General features: G+C 41.8%; 1 protein-coding gene across 7 annotated transcripts in view; it reads left to right on the plus strand.

The window, feature by feature from the left end:
* Nucleotides 1–15,775, plus strand: part of tanc2b (tetratricopeptide repeat, ankyrin repeat and coiled-coil containing 2b) — a 157,975-nt gene that overhangs the window by 29,700 nt on the left and 112,500 nt on the right. For 6 of the 7 annotated variants that reach the window (XM_030399505.1, XM_030399494.1, XM_030399497.1 and 3 more), the window contains exon 3: nt 13,253–13,358. In XM_030399505.1, the coding sequence (XP_030255365.1) occupies nt 13,292–13,358 (67 nt within the window). In that variant the 5' untranslated portion in view covers nt 13,253–13,291. Of the gene's footprint in view, nt 1–13,252; nt 13,359–15,775 lie in introns of those variants that run through there. The other variant, XM_030399496.1, reaches the window with a different exon arrangement.

The following is a 15,775-nucleotide window of genomic DNA, read 5'->3' on the forward strand; positions in this document are numbered from 1 at the left end:
ACACCAAATCACACTGGATGCAGTGATGATCATTGCAGGTCCTCAAAATACTAGATGTTCTTGATTTAGATAATGAGATTTGTTTTCTCCTTTGTATGCCCAGTGAGTGTAAGAAACTTGATTAAATACCTTCATTTGGGAATAATAAAGGTATTACAACTGACTCATGTTAGGTAATAAAACAGGACCCAGCTCAACGTCCTCATCATGTCAGCTGATTTTGTGTTTTAGTTACCGAGCATGTTTTTATCTTCAGTAGCAGAACCTGGTTGATACAGTAGGACTGGACATTTAGGGGCAGTAGGGATGAACTATATGGAGCAAAGATAACATCATGCTATTTCAGGGTATTTTTTGCGATAAAGATATTTTCAATGATGACAAAATACTGAAAAATATTTTTTACTTACTGGCTCACAGTAGCTGTTGAGCATTTCTTTGTGGGATTTTGAGCTTTCCTTGTACTCAGCTGGGTGCTTTTCTGCTTGTGGTGGTGAAATACATTTGTTTTATTGCACCAGTGTTCCTTTATTTACGAGATATAACTTTGGTTTGTTATACCCCTGATCTTTTGTAACCAAACTACTTTCACACTTCTGAAGTTAACTCCGTCACCATGGGGCTTGGAGCAATACTTTTGATTATTTTTGTCTTATTGTCTTATTATACTATTATAATATACTGAAACCGTCACTAAAAGGCACGTTTGGTACAAATGGATATAGAGTAAATAGCCTATGGTACATACAAACTTAGACATATCTGTGCTTTGGGCCTAAGACCAAAACAAACCAGTAATACCAAATTTCACCACTAGGTGTGTCATGACCCTTAGCTGCTCCTAAGAGGAACTTAAAAGAGAGACCTTGAATGAATGTTTAGCAGCACTGCAGTCCATCAGTGCAACTGCGACATGTTGTGTTTTCATTTTCAACAACAATTGAACTTAACCTGTCTTCATAATTTGAACATCCTAATGAAAAATGAAATAAGACATGAGCTGTGTGAAACTGGAGACCTGTTCCTGATAATGTTTCAATGAAAGACTTGTTAAGATATTAAGGGTTCCTTTCTACTGAAACGCCAGAGGGCTTTTAATTTGAAATGGATACAGGAAGTTTGTAATAACAATGTAACTGCAGTAACTTTAAGGGCAAACAGGAGCAGCTGATTTCCCTCTCAGATCACACCACCCTAACCAACCTCCAGAAGTCACTTCTACAGCGACAAGGATGCGACCCCTCGCAGGCTTCCCACTGATTAACAGTGCCAGTTATTATTAAAATCTGCAATGATATGTGCAGATTTCGTGCCCCATATGCCAACCTTAACCGTTTATCAGTGTCAAATTAAGCTTAATTAAATTTACTGTGATTTAGTGTTGTAAAACAATACACCAAGACATCAGAGGTAATATACTTCTTCAAGGCATTGTATTTAATTTGAGATCCCGTTTTGCATGCAACTTAACTTCACAGCGATTATCATTTATTCACCCTGTAGCTCTGTTGTCTCTTGTAGTCTGATTGCAGCGAATAAAATATGAGATGCAGCTACGAGGCCACAAATGCCACAAGGCAAAGAAGTATAGAAGTCCAGGATCAGGCGATTTAATTCAAAGAATTTCATTTCAGCGCCTGCCTGGAGTAGACACACCAGCTGATTTTAAATACATCCATCTCAATGCAAATGTGCCCCTGTACCAACGTTGATTACCTGCCTTTACTGGCCTTCCTGCAGGATGACCTTCTCCCTCCCTCGTGTCATGACTCTACTCGCCCCTTTAAGCTGCCTGTCAAACATCGAACCATTCTTCTTCCCGAGGCTCCGGTCTATTTGTTCGAGCAGGAATAAGGCTCCGGAGGCATACAAATGGGGGCCTCGGAGAGGATTTATGCAAAAAACAGATTTACTGTGTATTCTGCTGACTAGATGATGGACATGTCAGTGTCATTTGTCAGCAGCGAAGATGAGAGGCTATTATTTAGATTAGGTTTAGATGAATCAATTTGTTAATAGGAGTCCTGGCACCTCTGCACGGCGTGTCAATGCAGATGGTGCGGCAGCACTTCCAAATGGCCAGCAGGTGTAGCAGTGAGGTCTCTGAATGAAGAGGCAGGATGAGGAAGAGGAGTGGAAGCAGCAGTCAGAGGGATTAATCGAGCCGTCTCATCTAACCATCCTTCTCTCAGTGTTTGACCTTTCACATCATCGTCTAGCTTCATTTGTTGTTAAAATTGTGAAGTTTGAAGAGATTTATTGAGGGTAGAATAGTTCCAAAACATCACAGTTAGGAATTTGCTGAGCAGCTCATCCCTCCTCCGGTATCTCTCCCTCCCTCTACCTGCTCTGTGGCAAGACTTGGGAGAGATTTATGCTTCACATTCACTGCTGCTCATCCATACGCTCTTGTGTTATTGTTCACAGCAACGACCGAACACTCTCACAACATATTAAAATCAGAGCTCGCCTGCCGATGTCATTTTGGTGTCTGCGAGCGGAAAAACGCCTTTTCATTAATCACTAACAAATGCCGGCTCCTGCACTGTCTGCCGCTGGAGAGATTAGGAAAGAAGACATGCAGCTGAACTTTAAAAAATACTGTGGTCTTGCAGCTCCGAGGGACTAAACGGGTTTTGTGCATTTAGATGATTTATTTCCCTCCTCGGTCTGGCAAGGGGAATTTTCTACACCTGCCTACATGGCTCACAGTTTTTCATCCCATTATTTGGTCTTGCCCAGACATCCCCTAAAACAAACAGGGGGAAAATAAAACCCAATGAATTATGTCCTCTTTCATTTGGCTTCTCCTCTGATAAAAGTTGACACACTGTTTCAGTCGCTTCCTTTTGAATAGATTTGAACGGGAGGGTGAGAGAGGTCCGAGCTGGTATAAACTGGGCACAGATCTGGTAATGAGAGTGTTTGCCAGTTGGCCTGTGTAGGAGGACTTCTGTTTCCCCACAGGGACATGACACAACCAAAGCACAGGATAATTCACTTGGCTTTATGTGAGCCGTGACTGTTTGCTGGAGAATAAACACATTAAGCCCAACTTTGCCCAAACAGTGTGGCCTTAAACAGAGGGTGATGAAAAGACAAGTTTCCACCCAAAAAACCCCAAGGTGTTAGTCTCATGAACTACTTTTCAAGGAGCTTAAAGGTCTGTTGTTCTCTGCATTTTCACTAGAGCTTCCCAAATTGATTTGAACCCAATTTACAATGTCCAAATTCGATTTGAATCAATATCGATTCATATTTCAGCTACAAAACTAATTTTAGAGCATATAAAAGAGATTCTGAGACAAAAGATACTGTAAATTGTACAGAGAACCCTCTACATCTGTTTGCATTAAGATTCAATTTGTGGCTAAAAACATGACTAAGCAGAAATGAACGGGATAATATGAATTTAGCATCAAATGATTACAAATCTTGTCGTGAAAGATCAAGAAAGGAATGACATATGCAGGCCTTGGCATTTCAACAAAGGGGAATAAGAAAACAAAAGAATGTTCCCTGTTTCAGACAACTTAGTTAATGTCATCACATAATTCACCAAATCTTTTATTCCCTTCTAGAACTTTATATCTTCCTGTTATTAGAAACACTGAGATTACAAATAGCCTGAGAAAACTGCCAATTCTCACAAAGAACATACTCTTCAAGCTTAAACTCCCCTTTAAACTCACAGTATAGATCCCATGATGACATGCTCTGGAGTTCATAATGCCACTTCTGCAAAAACTGATCTTTTAACTTCTGCTTGACTTCAAATTTCAGCCATTTAATCGCATCTCTAAGCCGACCATGTTTGTTCTGACCCTGGTCTATAGAGTAGAAACACACTGAGTTCCTTCAAAGCTTCCAGGGAAAAGTTCCCGGGATCGAAACTGCTCAGGAGGACACCCACTCTTGTTGGCCCTCGTTCTGTAACATTACTTCGAAAGGTCAGCACAGAGATGAAATTATATTTATGTGAACGTGTCACTTTGGAAACCTAAAACCTGTGCCAAATGGTATATCTGCTCTTCAGCATTGAACTCCTGAGGCTTGAGGTCGCAGATGCCGTGCAGACATGAAGCCTACAGCTCATGTGTCAGTGGAGAGTAGATGAGTAACTAGTTTTGAGTTCGTGACAACACATTCAATCTGAGCAGTATTCACCATTGTAGAGTTGCAAAGCAGAAACAGTAGTCGCAGATGTTCAATTCGTTTTCTGCAGAGACAACATCAGGTCAATTTTCTACCTTCTGAAACTCTTGTATTTTTTATGTGACACAGCTCTAAAGTGTGATTTGAACTTACCTTATGTTTCATGTAGAAATGAAAAGACGAGGAGCTTTTAGATGGCAATCTAGGCCACCATGCCATCATCAGTGACTGATCGTACCGTTATATGGTGCATCGTGATACAGATATCACCACCTTCCCCTGCAAAGCAGTGAGTGCAGGGGCATTAATCTAGATTAATAAATAATCTAGCGAGGGCCAGGAGTGAAACTTTGTTACCAGCAACCTTAAGTGGTTTCTGCATTGCCCTGTGCGACTCTCACCTTGTGAGCTGGAGCCTGACACTTCCCCTTATTGATATCAGTGTGATTTATGGAACTGTGCTCCCCCGGTCATCCTCAACCTGCAGATGGGCGTGTGATTTATCCCGGTCTGATGCTGCAGGGCGTCTGCTGCTGGTAAGATGAGGGAGGAGGCTCCAGCTCCAGAGTCGTGCGTTTCCCCTTTTGAGCGAGAATATGTTGTGTGCCTTGTTTAGAGATGCACCTCTGCAGCAGGATTTTGTTTTAATGAACAGGTCCATCTGCCACTCTGCTCACCCTGTAGGAAGACGGTGTGTAGAAGCAAGTGAAGCAAACCAATGGATTGAGAATGACTTCGCTTCATTTGGACCGATGGTTTAAGATGCTCTGACACTACACACACACAATATAAGATACAATGCTTTATCTGAGACTGTTTTGTTTGATTAAAGGAACAGATCATCCAAAAATGTAAATGAATAAATCATCTCCTCAACCCCATGTCGATGGAAAGGCAGGGGAAGTTTCATAGTCCACAAAGCATTTCCTGAGCTTCACAGTAGAAGAGAGTTGCAGCACTGAGACTTTTAAATGTAAAAAATTTAAGAAGATAAAATGGCTCCATCCTGGCATTGCCATTGTAGTTGGTGTTCCAGTGTTACACGGACACTGATTACATAACTTGCTTTCTTACATGAAATACTCAGTCGGACGACGGACGCTACAATTACAGATCATTTAAAACATGAAGGGAGTACGGACAGTTGACTGACAAGATGATGGTGGAAGATTTGTTCTCAAAGCGAAAATCAAAAGCGCCTATTTGGCAACATCAATTAGTAAAAAGGAGTTGGTGGTGTGCAGCCTGTCGCCTGCAGCGCTTCATCTAACAGCTCCTTCTTGTTCCGTTTCTCCCACAGACTGCATAAAACTCCCTGACATATTTCAGACTGATCCACTGTCAACAAATGTATATAAGAAAAAGTTGTTTTGTAGACACATTTTTGACTAATGTGCCAAACACACAAAACTCATCGCACTGTTCCTTTAATATTTGATATCCTAGTTCCCAGTCAGAACGCCCAGTTCTACCGTAACTCCTCCAAGAAATGGTTGTACCTCCAGGCAAAGTCCATTTGTCACTCTGAAGCTGTTGATGCTCCATTGTTCTTTGGCCTCCCAGGGATTCTCCTTTCACCAGCAATATTGAGCTGTATTTCTTTCATGGTTGACCAATATAATAAGACAGATTCTTATTATATCTTTGAGAGAAATTAGATTTTACCCTGAAACGTCCCTGTAGACATTCACCATCATTGGGCATATTGCCTTGTTCAAGAAGCCCAATTTCCTCCATCTCAATCTGTGTTATAATCACAGTAAGAGCACTCCCTGGGGCAAACGTGAGTCCTCTCTAATTTTATGATTGTGTCTGTGTGGTTTCCTCTCAGATGAGTTTTAATTTGAAGGCCAGGGGTAACACGAGATAAATCCTATTGGATGCCCTGCAACACTGGCCTTTGCCTTGGCTGGCCCCATTAAAGGATACTTTATTGATTGTAAATAAGCTCTATAATTAATGGAGGGTCGCGGCGGTTCTCAGTCCCGACTTAAGCCTCTGAGGGGGGACGTCTGCACCTGCTGCCAGCTGGATTTCTTTTATGTTTAAAAATTTAGATGGGGCTTAGTGATTAAAATTTTAATTCATTCTACAAGAGCTGCACAAGGAGACCGAAGCTAATCCTCTAATATTCCTTAACATCATGCCGTGATGAAGCAGTTCTTCGAGCGCGGTTTGAAGCTAAACCAACATATTTTAATGACTAATGCAGTTTAAATGCAGGTATCTGTCTAGCTCAAAAGGCACGTTCGAGGCTGTTAATTCAGCCTGGGTGAGCTTACAAATGAAACCAAGCCGTGTCTGTGTTTCATTTTTTGTCAGAACAAACAAGTGTGCTGCTTTTTCCGGGTGACCAGATGAAAGCCGCTCATCGCGCAGGGTCTGGTGAATGTGCCTTTAAGTGGTTTTTAACACACTGGAGGAGCATTATGCCCGAGCTGTGGAAGAGCCTGAGATGGGCTGCATCCGCTTACGCACATTAGCTGTGAGAGCATGCTGCTTCTTGGCTTCCCTTCACAAAGGCCGGTACACAGGGTCAGAGAGAGTGGGAATGAGAGATGTGTGTGCTTACACCCTCAGATGAAACATTGCTTCAGCTGTGTATACGGGTACATTTATATGTGCGTGGCTGTCTCTCTATGGCGACCTGCGAGTCTGTATGTGTGTGTGCCTACTCAGTATCCTGTCCTCTAAGATTTCATACATTGATTGCCTCCTCTAGAAACAGACAGCAACATCTCTCCCTATTTTCTGCTCTGGCAGTTAGTAAACGGCTACAGCCTTGCCTGGTTAGCTCCCTGCTATACATATTCAAACAGATTTATTGGGCTAGACTGTGGAGGCCTCTGTATTTCATCCCCAGCCTTTTTAGGAAGGGCAGGGCAATATATGGATATTATATCATCATGGTATGAGACTATGTATTTTCTGTCTTTGTATCTTGACTGTTCTTCTTCTTCTATTACTTACCTTTACCCTCTGAGGCTTCATATCCACATTACTTATGATTATTGATCAAAATTCTCATTGTGTTATTTCGTCAAAGTACCGATAGACATCCCTACAGCTTGATTGCTTATTGATATTGAGGATTTTGTCTCCCAGTCCAAGCATTTAGTGCTTTGTGAAGACAATATTTCGAGCCCAATTTCAGTCAGGGTGTCTGCATGTTATAAATTCAAATGTATAAATCTTAGGCCTTAAAGAAGCATATTTGTAAGATAATTCATTCAAAGTTGACATAAACTAAATAAACTCACCAAAACAGTCTGTGTTTGTCTTTCCGCAATCACCTCTTGTTTCATCATCCTCTATTCACAGAGAAAGATGTGAAACTATTCCAGCTCTACACGCCCTCTTCTGATGTTCAACTCTCCCACTTCATGCCGCTCCCTGCTGTGTGTTCTCGTCCCTGATGTAAAAATCTTGTAAATCACCTCCTTACTGTCCCAGTTTTGCATCCAGCTGTGTTCCTTCTCACATCAGGCTGCCAAATCCAGATGAGCTGAGCCCTGTCACCTGTGGTGACTCCCACTGTGATCTGAGGTCTCACAGCTAACTGAGCCCTGAGCTCAAAAGCTAACGGAGGCTAGCTAGCTAGCCAACAGCAGCAGTTGTCGGTTCCTTTGATGATAAGCTGCCCCCTGCGTTTTTGGATCTGCCTTCGAATTCTGACCATATTCACAAACATTTTAACGAATTCATCATTAATAAAAATGAGTCACGCTTCTCTGCCAGAGAGTTTCTGACATTACAAATATTTAAACCTAGCTCTGTACCAAATGCTAATACTGTCGTTTTGCTTTTCTACCTGTTGGCAAAATGTTGACTCACTCCTCTAACTGACTCTAATAACCATATTCTGACATAAAATCTACCTCTGCACAGAACTAAATATGGACTACTTACATCTTTCCTTACCTGCTGTGCTTAAACAAGAAACACATGATTTATTCAGAAACACCAGTGTTAAATTAGGTAAAAAGAATATCTTAAAAAGCTCTTATAAAGCATTTAATGTAAGAGCGTGATACCTGTGGACACACTACTTTAGCAACACTGTGGAGAGCTGGAGCTACAATATGTTCTAAGAGACTTGAGGCTTTTTAAGATTTTGATTTAGTATTATAATCCCAGAATGCCTTCTGGCCTCCAGGCTAACCAGACCAGACATAATAAGCTACTCCCCGCTCATATTTTATGCTGAGGTGAAGTCGCGGTGAGCTGCAGAGATACTTTCATAGGTGCCCCTGCACGGCCCTGCCGGTATCATAGGAGATGAGCGCGCATGCCAATAGATGTGACCTGTTGCCACCTCATGCTCTCTTACCACTGTCGACATCTTGTCATGGGAGGGTGCATGATTCATACCAATGAATAGATTTCAGGCAGAATGAAGAGAACCTCTGCTCATCACAGTGTTTATTTAACAGTATGTTCTCAGTACTTTATTTTTTGTTGAAGGTAATTAATAGTGTGAAAATCCTAATAAATATGCTTGGATTGTGAAAGAAATCTGGACTGTTCCAGTCAGTCCACACCACAATGTAGCCATTCGTGGCTTGTGTGTCACCGCTCAGCCACCTTGAACAAGCTCTGCTGCTTTTGATGTGACTAATGCTTTTCATCTCTCCCTCTGGTAGGTGTAGGGATCACTTGTGTCACTGTATCATGAAGCAGCTGTAATGATTGCTGTGATTAAGCTGGCTTTAACTCGTTCTCTCCCACGGCTGAGGTGCTGGTAAATCCAATTGAAGTTGACTGTTGAGCCGAGAGCTTTTCTCGCTCATCACAGATACATTTACAGTCAAGATAATTTCAGAGGTGGTGCAATAAAAGTATTATGAGGATTCTTAAACTATCAAAAGATGACTCCTAACTCATTTGTAGCAAGGTCTGCCTGACTCTAGATAAAAGAAACAGACCAAAATAAATACATGAAACCTCAACAATGATGATCTGCAAATCATTGCAGCCGATCTTATTTATGTTCTTAACAGTTTCCCAATATTTTATAACCTTCGCACTGGTGATGTTTGTGGTCCGAAGCATTATGTTTTTGGGTTGTTCGTCCGTCTGTCCCAATGTTGTGAAAGTGATATCTCAAGAAGGTTGTATTTCTGTTATAATCAATTAGATTTAGGTTGCATGAATCTCCTCAAATTTTGCACAAATGTCAATTATCAACGTGAATTCGAGTCACTGTGACGTCCCAAAACACATTTTACAAGTATGGCAAAGAAATGTACGCAAATGTATCATAGGTTTATAAGTAAAGACTTTTCACGTTTTTAATGTCAAAGGTCAACTGCTCTGTGACAGCATCATTTTCTGCAAAAAAATAAAAATAAAAAAGTTCTGGCCATTATTCAACACTCAGCTCAGGAACAGCAAATTGACTGGTGTGCTGTGGCATAAAACCGCAAGGCGATAATTCTAGTTTGGAATTGGGGTTGTTGAAATGAGAGTCTATTCCAGACAGCAGTAACTGAATTTAAACTGATCTACAGACTCAGCTGTGTGCTGTTCCCAGCAAACTACAGTCACACCCGCTGACGACATGGCTGAGAATATACAGCACAATATAACTTATCTGATGAAACTGCACTTGATTGTGCTGATTGTCTTGATTGGAGAGCCGGACTCAGTGCCTCTTCGATCTTCAGGATAGTGCAGCCAAGCACTAAGATGGGCGGCATCACTTCAAACTTTGTATTTGAAAAGTGCTAAATACATTTAAGTATATTATCATTATCATTGAATAGCTGATGATATACATTTTGCATTATCGTGTAGATAGTATGTATTGTGCCCCCCTGCATGGGAATACAGTTGCAAATGAACCTTTAGCATTTGCAGCATGATCAGTCCTTTGTTAATGCAAGACAAGCAGCCATGGCGCTGCTTTGTTCTATGATTTATAAAACCCCACATATCATTTTTTGGCCCTTTGTGGCAAATGTAATCTAGCAAAATGGGCAAAATTCCCTAAATTAGAGAATTGTCATGTCTTTTGTGGGTGTGTTTGCCCGTAGCATCAGTTAACTCCACTAAGTTGCCGAAACAATCGTATCAGGAGCTGATAATACGTTTATAATAGACAGCCCTGTAGGAGGCTTACAGTTTCAGATACTCTTCATTTCACCAGAGAATAGTTGTATCAGGATCTGGGCCAAAAGTTACACAGACAAATGTCAGTCTCCTCTTTTAGGTCCTACTGATTCACATCAGGGCTCATTTTTTATTTAGGGAAGGCTGTTACAATGGCAGGGCGACACTGCTCCGCATGGCAAATGAGGTCAAAAATATCCGTATGTATCGTCAGTGATCCCTCTGAATCAGAGCGGTTGAGACGTGTTTTATATGAGCGGGTGGAATTATCAAACTGAGCTGGTAAGTCTGAGCCTACATCAGAAGATAAAACACTGCCATAACCCTCATCTGCATTGGCCTTGATGGGGACATTTACTGGCGCTGTTATCGACTGGGGGGAGAGGAATGGTTACTGCTGTCAAAAGTGTTATTGGATGCACAATCATATCAGACATCACGATCCTCCGTCACTGACTCTGATAGCCAGATATTACTTCTCCAGCTCACCAGTCAGTGGCAAGAAAGAAATGTAGTTATTGTAGGAAGGTCATTAAATTGGACAGAAATTAGACTATCACTTTAATTGTGATGATACTGCATGTACTTTCTTCGGAACGGCATGTCCTACAGGAGTCAATTCATTATATTTTGAGGGCTGAGATTAAACTTCATGATTTGAGCCTGATAATGGCTCGATCAGATGGATGTGGGGTATCGGAAACCAGAATGATTGTCTGGCTGGATGATTGCTGTTTCTTATCCGTGTGGTGCCTCGTTGAGGAAGACATTTGCATTGGTGTTTCCTGTCTGTGCGTCAGCATTTTGCAAAACAAGAAAACATACACATTTAGAAAAAATTGGAAATGGTCACTGATGAAAAAGTATCACCACACACCTTCTTTAGAAACAAATAACAAACACAGCTGGAGGCATCTCCGAAAAAGCATCTGAAGTGATTTGAGTCTGGGCCTGGTCTCATTTTGGCAGCTACAGTCGCTCCCCTCTCTTTCCCCCTGGTATATTTGTTGTTGCTCAAATTGACTTCTCCTTCAGTTCTTTCTCTTTTTCCACACACTTGAGCTAAACTCCAAATTGGCAACTGCCAGGACTGCACTCCATTTTTCAATCTTGTTGAGACCTTCTGCGGACGACTTAATACTACAGAAGGCCCGACAGACAGAGCCTGATGAAATCAAACAAAAGTGTTCTCTGGGGCTGGAGTTCAAAGGTCCAACCTCATCACAGTTTAGGTTAGTCTTAACCCGGGCTCTACTAATTCATTTGGGCTTAATCTTAAAGTGTGACCTAAGATTCACTCTCAAAAAAAAAGAAAACAGAGCCACAAATATGTGTGTTTCATGGCTCAGTTTCATGATCCCACCTGACCATAATGTCATCTCTGCTTCATCATCATGACCAGTTCCCCCGGTGTCCCTCGCAGTGTCTGTAGTCTAATGATCCTGCAAGCCTTTTAGACCCCTCGCAAGGTCAGGAGGGGATTGTGAAAAACATTGGTAAAGCATGGTTTTATGTGGGGGAGGGGAGACGAGGGCTTTCTGAGAGCTTTTCCATGTCCTCCTCTTTGAGGGTTTTTTTTTTTAATTGTTTGGGTCCAAAGCTGGCTCCTCAGCTGGAGCTCGTCTGTGGGGCTTTGCTGAGTCACTCCCATCTAATGGAGAACATCTGCTGCCGTGCTTTTTAGCTACTCACAGCAGAGATATGTGTATGGAGGGGGGGTCGGAGGAGAGGAATTAGCAGGATGGAGCAAGCTGCTGTCAAGAAATGAAGATGATCTTATGGTTTATGGTGCTATCTATCAGCTGTGCAGCTCCTTTTTTGTACTGAGAGCCCTCCCTCTATCACCAGTAGTTTTACGATACTGTTCAGTACATTGTTTATATGATCTGTGCCAAACGTCTGCTCTACATGCTGTGTGTTGGATATGGCCTTGACCTGCTAAAGGTGAAGGAAATGTCTCCTCACAGAAAATGTGTGTTTATTCACCACAAACTCAGAACGGGCGATCAGGCCTGGAACTAATTTCACAGTCTATTTAATTGCAAATCACTAAATTAGGATCTTTAAAGCCAGACTTTAAATAGACTATGAATTTCTGTTTGTGAACCATTGAACTCATTATTGCGTTAAAGATCGTTCTTCTTTGGCACAAGCTCCCCATCTGCCTCGTCGCGAGCTAAAATCGTATAGCTCAACAACTTATTGATTGCTTACTCTGAATTCAGCAGTTCGGACAGGAGCGACAGAAGACTGTGAACATTGTGGAATGATGCAGAAAGACCCGTTAGGAACACTAAACAGCTGAACAGGTTCATTGGTATCAGGTGACAGTATCACGGTCGGGTATGAAAGGAGCATCCTCGAAAGGCTCAGGTCACAATCAGGAATGCGGTGAGGTTTTGTAGCCTTACAGTGCTTCTTATGAATGTTGGTAAGCTGACTGAATTCTGTCAGCCCAGTTGATATGTATAGATAATAAGGATGCAGTCAAACACAGAACTGGTCTGCGGTGGTTCAGCAGGTGGAGCGGGTTGAGCGTTAACTGCAGGGGTTGTGGTTTAATCCCTGGCTTCCTCCAGGTCATATGTCAAAGTGACTCTGAGGTCCTCAATCAGCCTAATGGCTACCTTTACCAACAACCAAAAACAACAGATGTTACTGCCTCAGTTTCATTTAATATAATTTTTTGATAAAAAGTAGAAGTTAATTGGCACCCTCTTGTATTCTGAGTTGATTCTTGGACCCACATAACGTCACACATTCACATGAAAAGGATTTCCCGCATTTCAGAATCCCATCAAAGGTTCTTCTTTCTTCCTCGGCCTTGACATGCTTGTTTGTTGCGTTGCTCTGATACATCTAATAAAGCGTTTAACTCTTAAATTACATCGTTAACAGTGTCAGCGAGATCTCACAGCAGACAGTTGGTCACACTCCAAGTGCTCCCAGAAACATTAATATTTATCCTCTCTTCTCTCCCCAACAGATTCTTTCTGTAGTCTAGTCCAGGGCATCTGCTGCAGTCATGTTTAGGAACAGCTTGAAGATGTTGCTGACGGGAGGGAAGGCCAACCGCAAGAGTCGCAGCAGCGGTGAGTGTGTTTTCTGATGCCAGCCACAAACAATGACGCATCTGCCTGTCAGCGCACAGAAGGTGGTCACTTGTTCGGCAAGTGTATTTTTAGGAAGCAGTAACATGCGGCTCAGCAGATGAAATGCATTTTCAATCCATTAAAAGCAGTTTTATGCTTAAAAATAGATGCCAACCAGCTCATCAGTTCTGCTGCTTGAATAGCTTTACCTCCTGCTGTGAGCTCCATGCTTTGGTCGTGCTGTACTGTGGAGTTTTTCCTTTTTGATTCCTGAGCCGCCTCCCGATTGTTCAGCCCTGCTCGGGAGCACAAACATTACGTTATTATTACTATCGATCCAGCCGTTCTGTAGCACCTGCTTAATGTTGCTCTCGATGTTGTTTTGTCGCTGGAGGTTTGAGTTTTGCATCTCACTGTTTAATGGTGGTTATCTTTGCTGTGCCATCAGAGCTGTAATAAAGGCAGAGTGTTAATCTGCTTTTTAAAGCAAACTCAACAGTTCCCGAAGTCGTTTCACGGTAAAAGCTTCCCACCAGAGAGCCACTTTCTGCTGGTTGGGTGAACCTCAGTCCTCCCCACAGATACAGTTTCAAGGTCAATCCTTAAATGTGTTTTTATTATGAAAATTACTGTGGGTATCACTCACCCTAATGAACAGGGTATCTGAAGGGCTTGAAAAGGCTTCCAAGAGGCTTTCTAGGTATTTCTTTCTTGCCTGCTGTAGATATTAACATTGGATCGCCTCCTGTATTAGTAGTTTAGCCTTTTAAAATCAAATATTTGCTGTCATAAAATCCTGTGGTTGGTTTCTTTTGCTTTCAAACCACAAATGGCCCGCTCCAGGAGCTGATTGTAAACGAGAACATAAAAATCTTTCTTGGCAAACTCGGCCTGAGACACCCCCGGTTTCTGAACAACTGGTCCAGAAGAGCCAGTCGTGACTACTACCTGAGAGGGTGGTTGTTGTGACCGTGCCTGAGGCTGTCGACTGATTCCAGGTCAATTTCCCTGGAAGTGTTCATCCATTATCTGCAACCTATTTGCATCTGGCTCATGTAAATTGATTGATTGAATTAATAGCAATCGTCGTTGTACAGCTGGGACTTCCTGACAGAAGTTATATATATGTACAGTAGATGTCAATACATTCACGTATCTTATTGTCCCTACTGGTTTTCTGTTAAGTATTTCTGGCATGATCGAGTCTTGAATTTAAGTTTTTATGGTGTTTAAAAGGTCTTAAATTGAAGTTAATATGGTGAGCGCTGCATGCAGACAGCCTAATCAAAAACCGTCTCTCTGTGAGGCTCACAGACCGACCTGTACGTCCCCCTTCCCCACTCAGTCAGGTGAAATAACTATTAATATGCTGTAACTGTGTTACGGAGCCACATGAAACCTTTTGTTCCTTCACATGCATTACTGTCACTCAGTCCTCATAAAGCTCCCGCTCAGAGGAACGAGGCCTTTGATGTGGCAGATAATCCCAGCCAAAAGCAACACTTGGGAGAGTTCGGAGTGTTCATTTCGTAACAGCACAGTCGCTCTTATTTGAATCTAATAAGTTTTGGGTTATTGCCGAGCCAATGGAACGACCTCCCCTCTCTTAACTGCCTCCCCAGGGTTTCCAGGGTCTATGGCGTAAAAATGTGCCTTCTCGAGGCTTTCGTCCAGCCAAAAACTTGATTTGCACAGATGAATTAATTTTGTACAGCTTGAAATCTCCGACAGTATATTATATCGCCATCTCTTCCCTCGACTGCACTCCGACAATGAATGTGTTCTGTGGAAAGCTCAAGGTGTCGCGTTGAAGACATTCAGTAGATCAACTTTTCCCAGTGCTCAGTATTTAGATGTTATGTAATTCATTTTAGACTTCAGGACGCCAGGCCTCCTTTCAGAGCAAAATTGACATTTGACTTCATGGTTGTTATCAGTCTCACTCAATTTAAGTCAGCTACAATGATCTTGTTATCTGTCAGCTGCTGACTATTACAAGAATGCTCATGAACTTGTGACAGAGCCCTGCTGGATAAAAACTTTCTGCCCTGAAGCTTTTATATTTGTCAGGAAAATCACATTATTCTCACAGCTGACGTGCATTTTATAAACATTGTGGGCGAAATGTGACGCAAAAGATGAAATTGGATTAAATTGTTTACACAAGCTTCTCCCAGTTCTTTAATTTTATATAAAAGAAAACTCTAGGTGATCATCCACTTATTGTTAGTGTTTTTTATTGTGATCCACAATTATCTACTCGTCCTTTCGGTGGCTCTGAAGGTCAAAACATTACAGTACCACAACACCACAACATTTCAGAAGATTTTCACACATTCCCCTTTCTGTAATCTGAAATTATCACTATTATGTACTGTTTTTAATTATATTCATGCCACAAACGTTACATACAGTAT

Source organism: Sparus aurata, chromosome 20, assembly GCF_900880675.1.
Source record: "Sparus aurata chromosome 20, fSpaAur1.1, whole genome shotgun sequence".
Classification (NCBI taxonomy): Eukaryota; Metazoa; Chordata; class Actinopteri; order Spariformes; family Sparidae; genus Sparus; species Sparus aurata.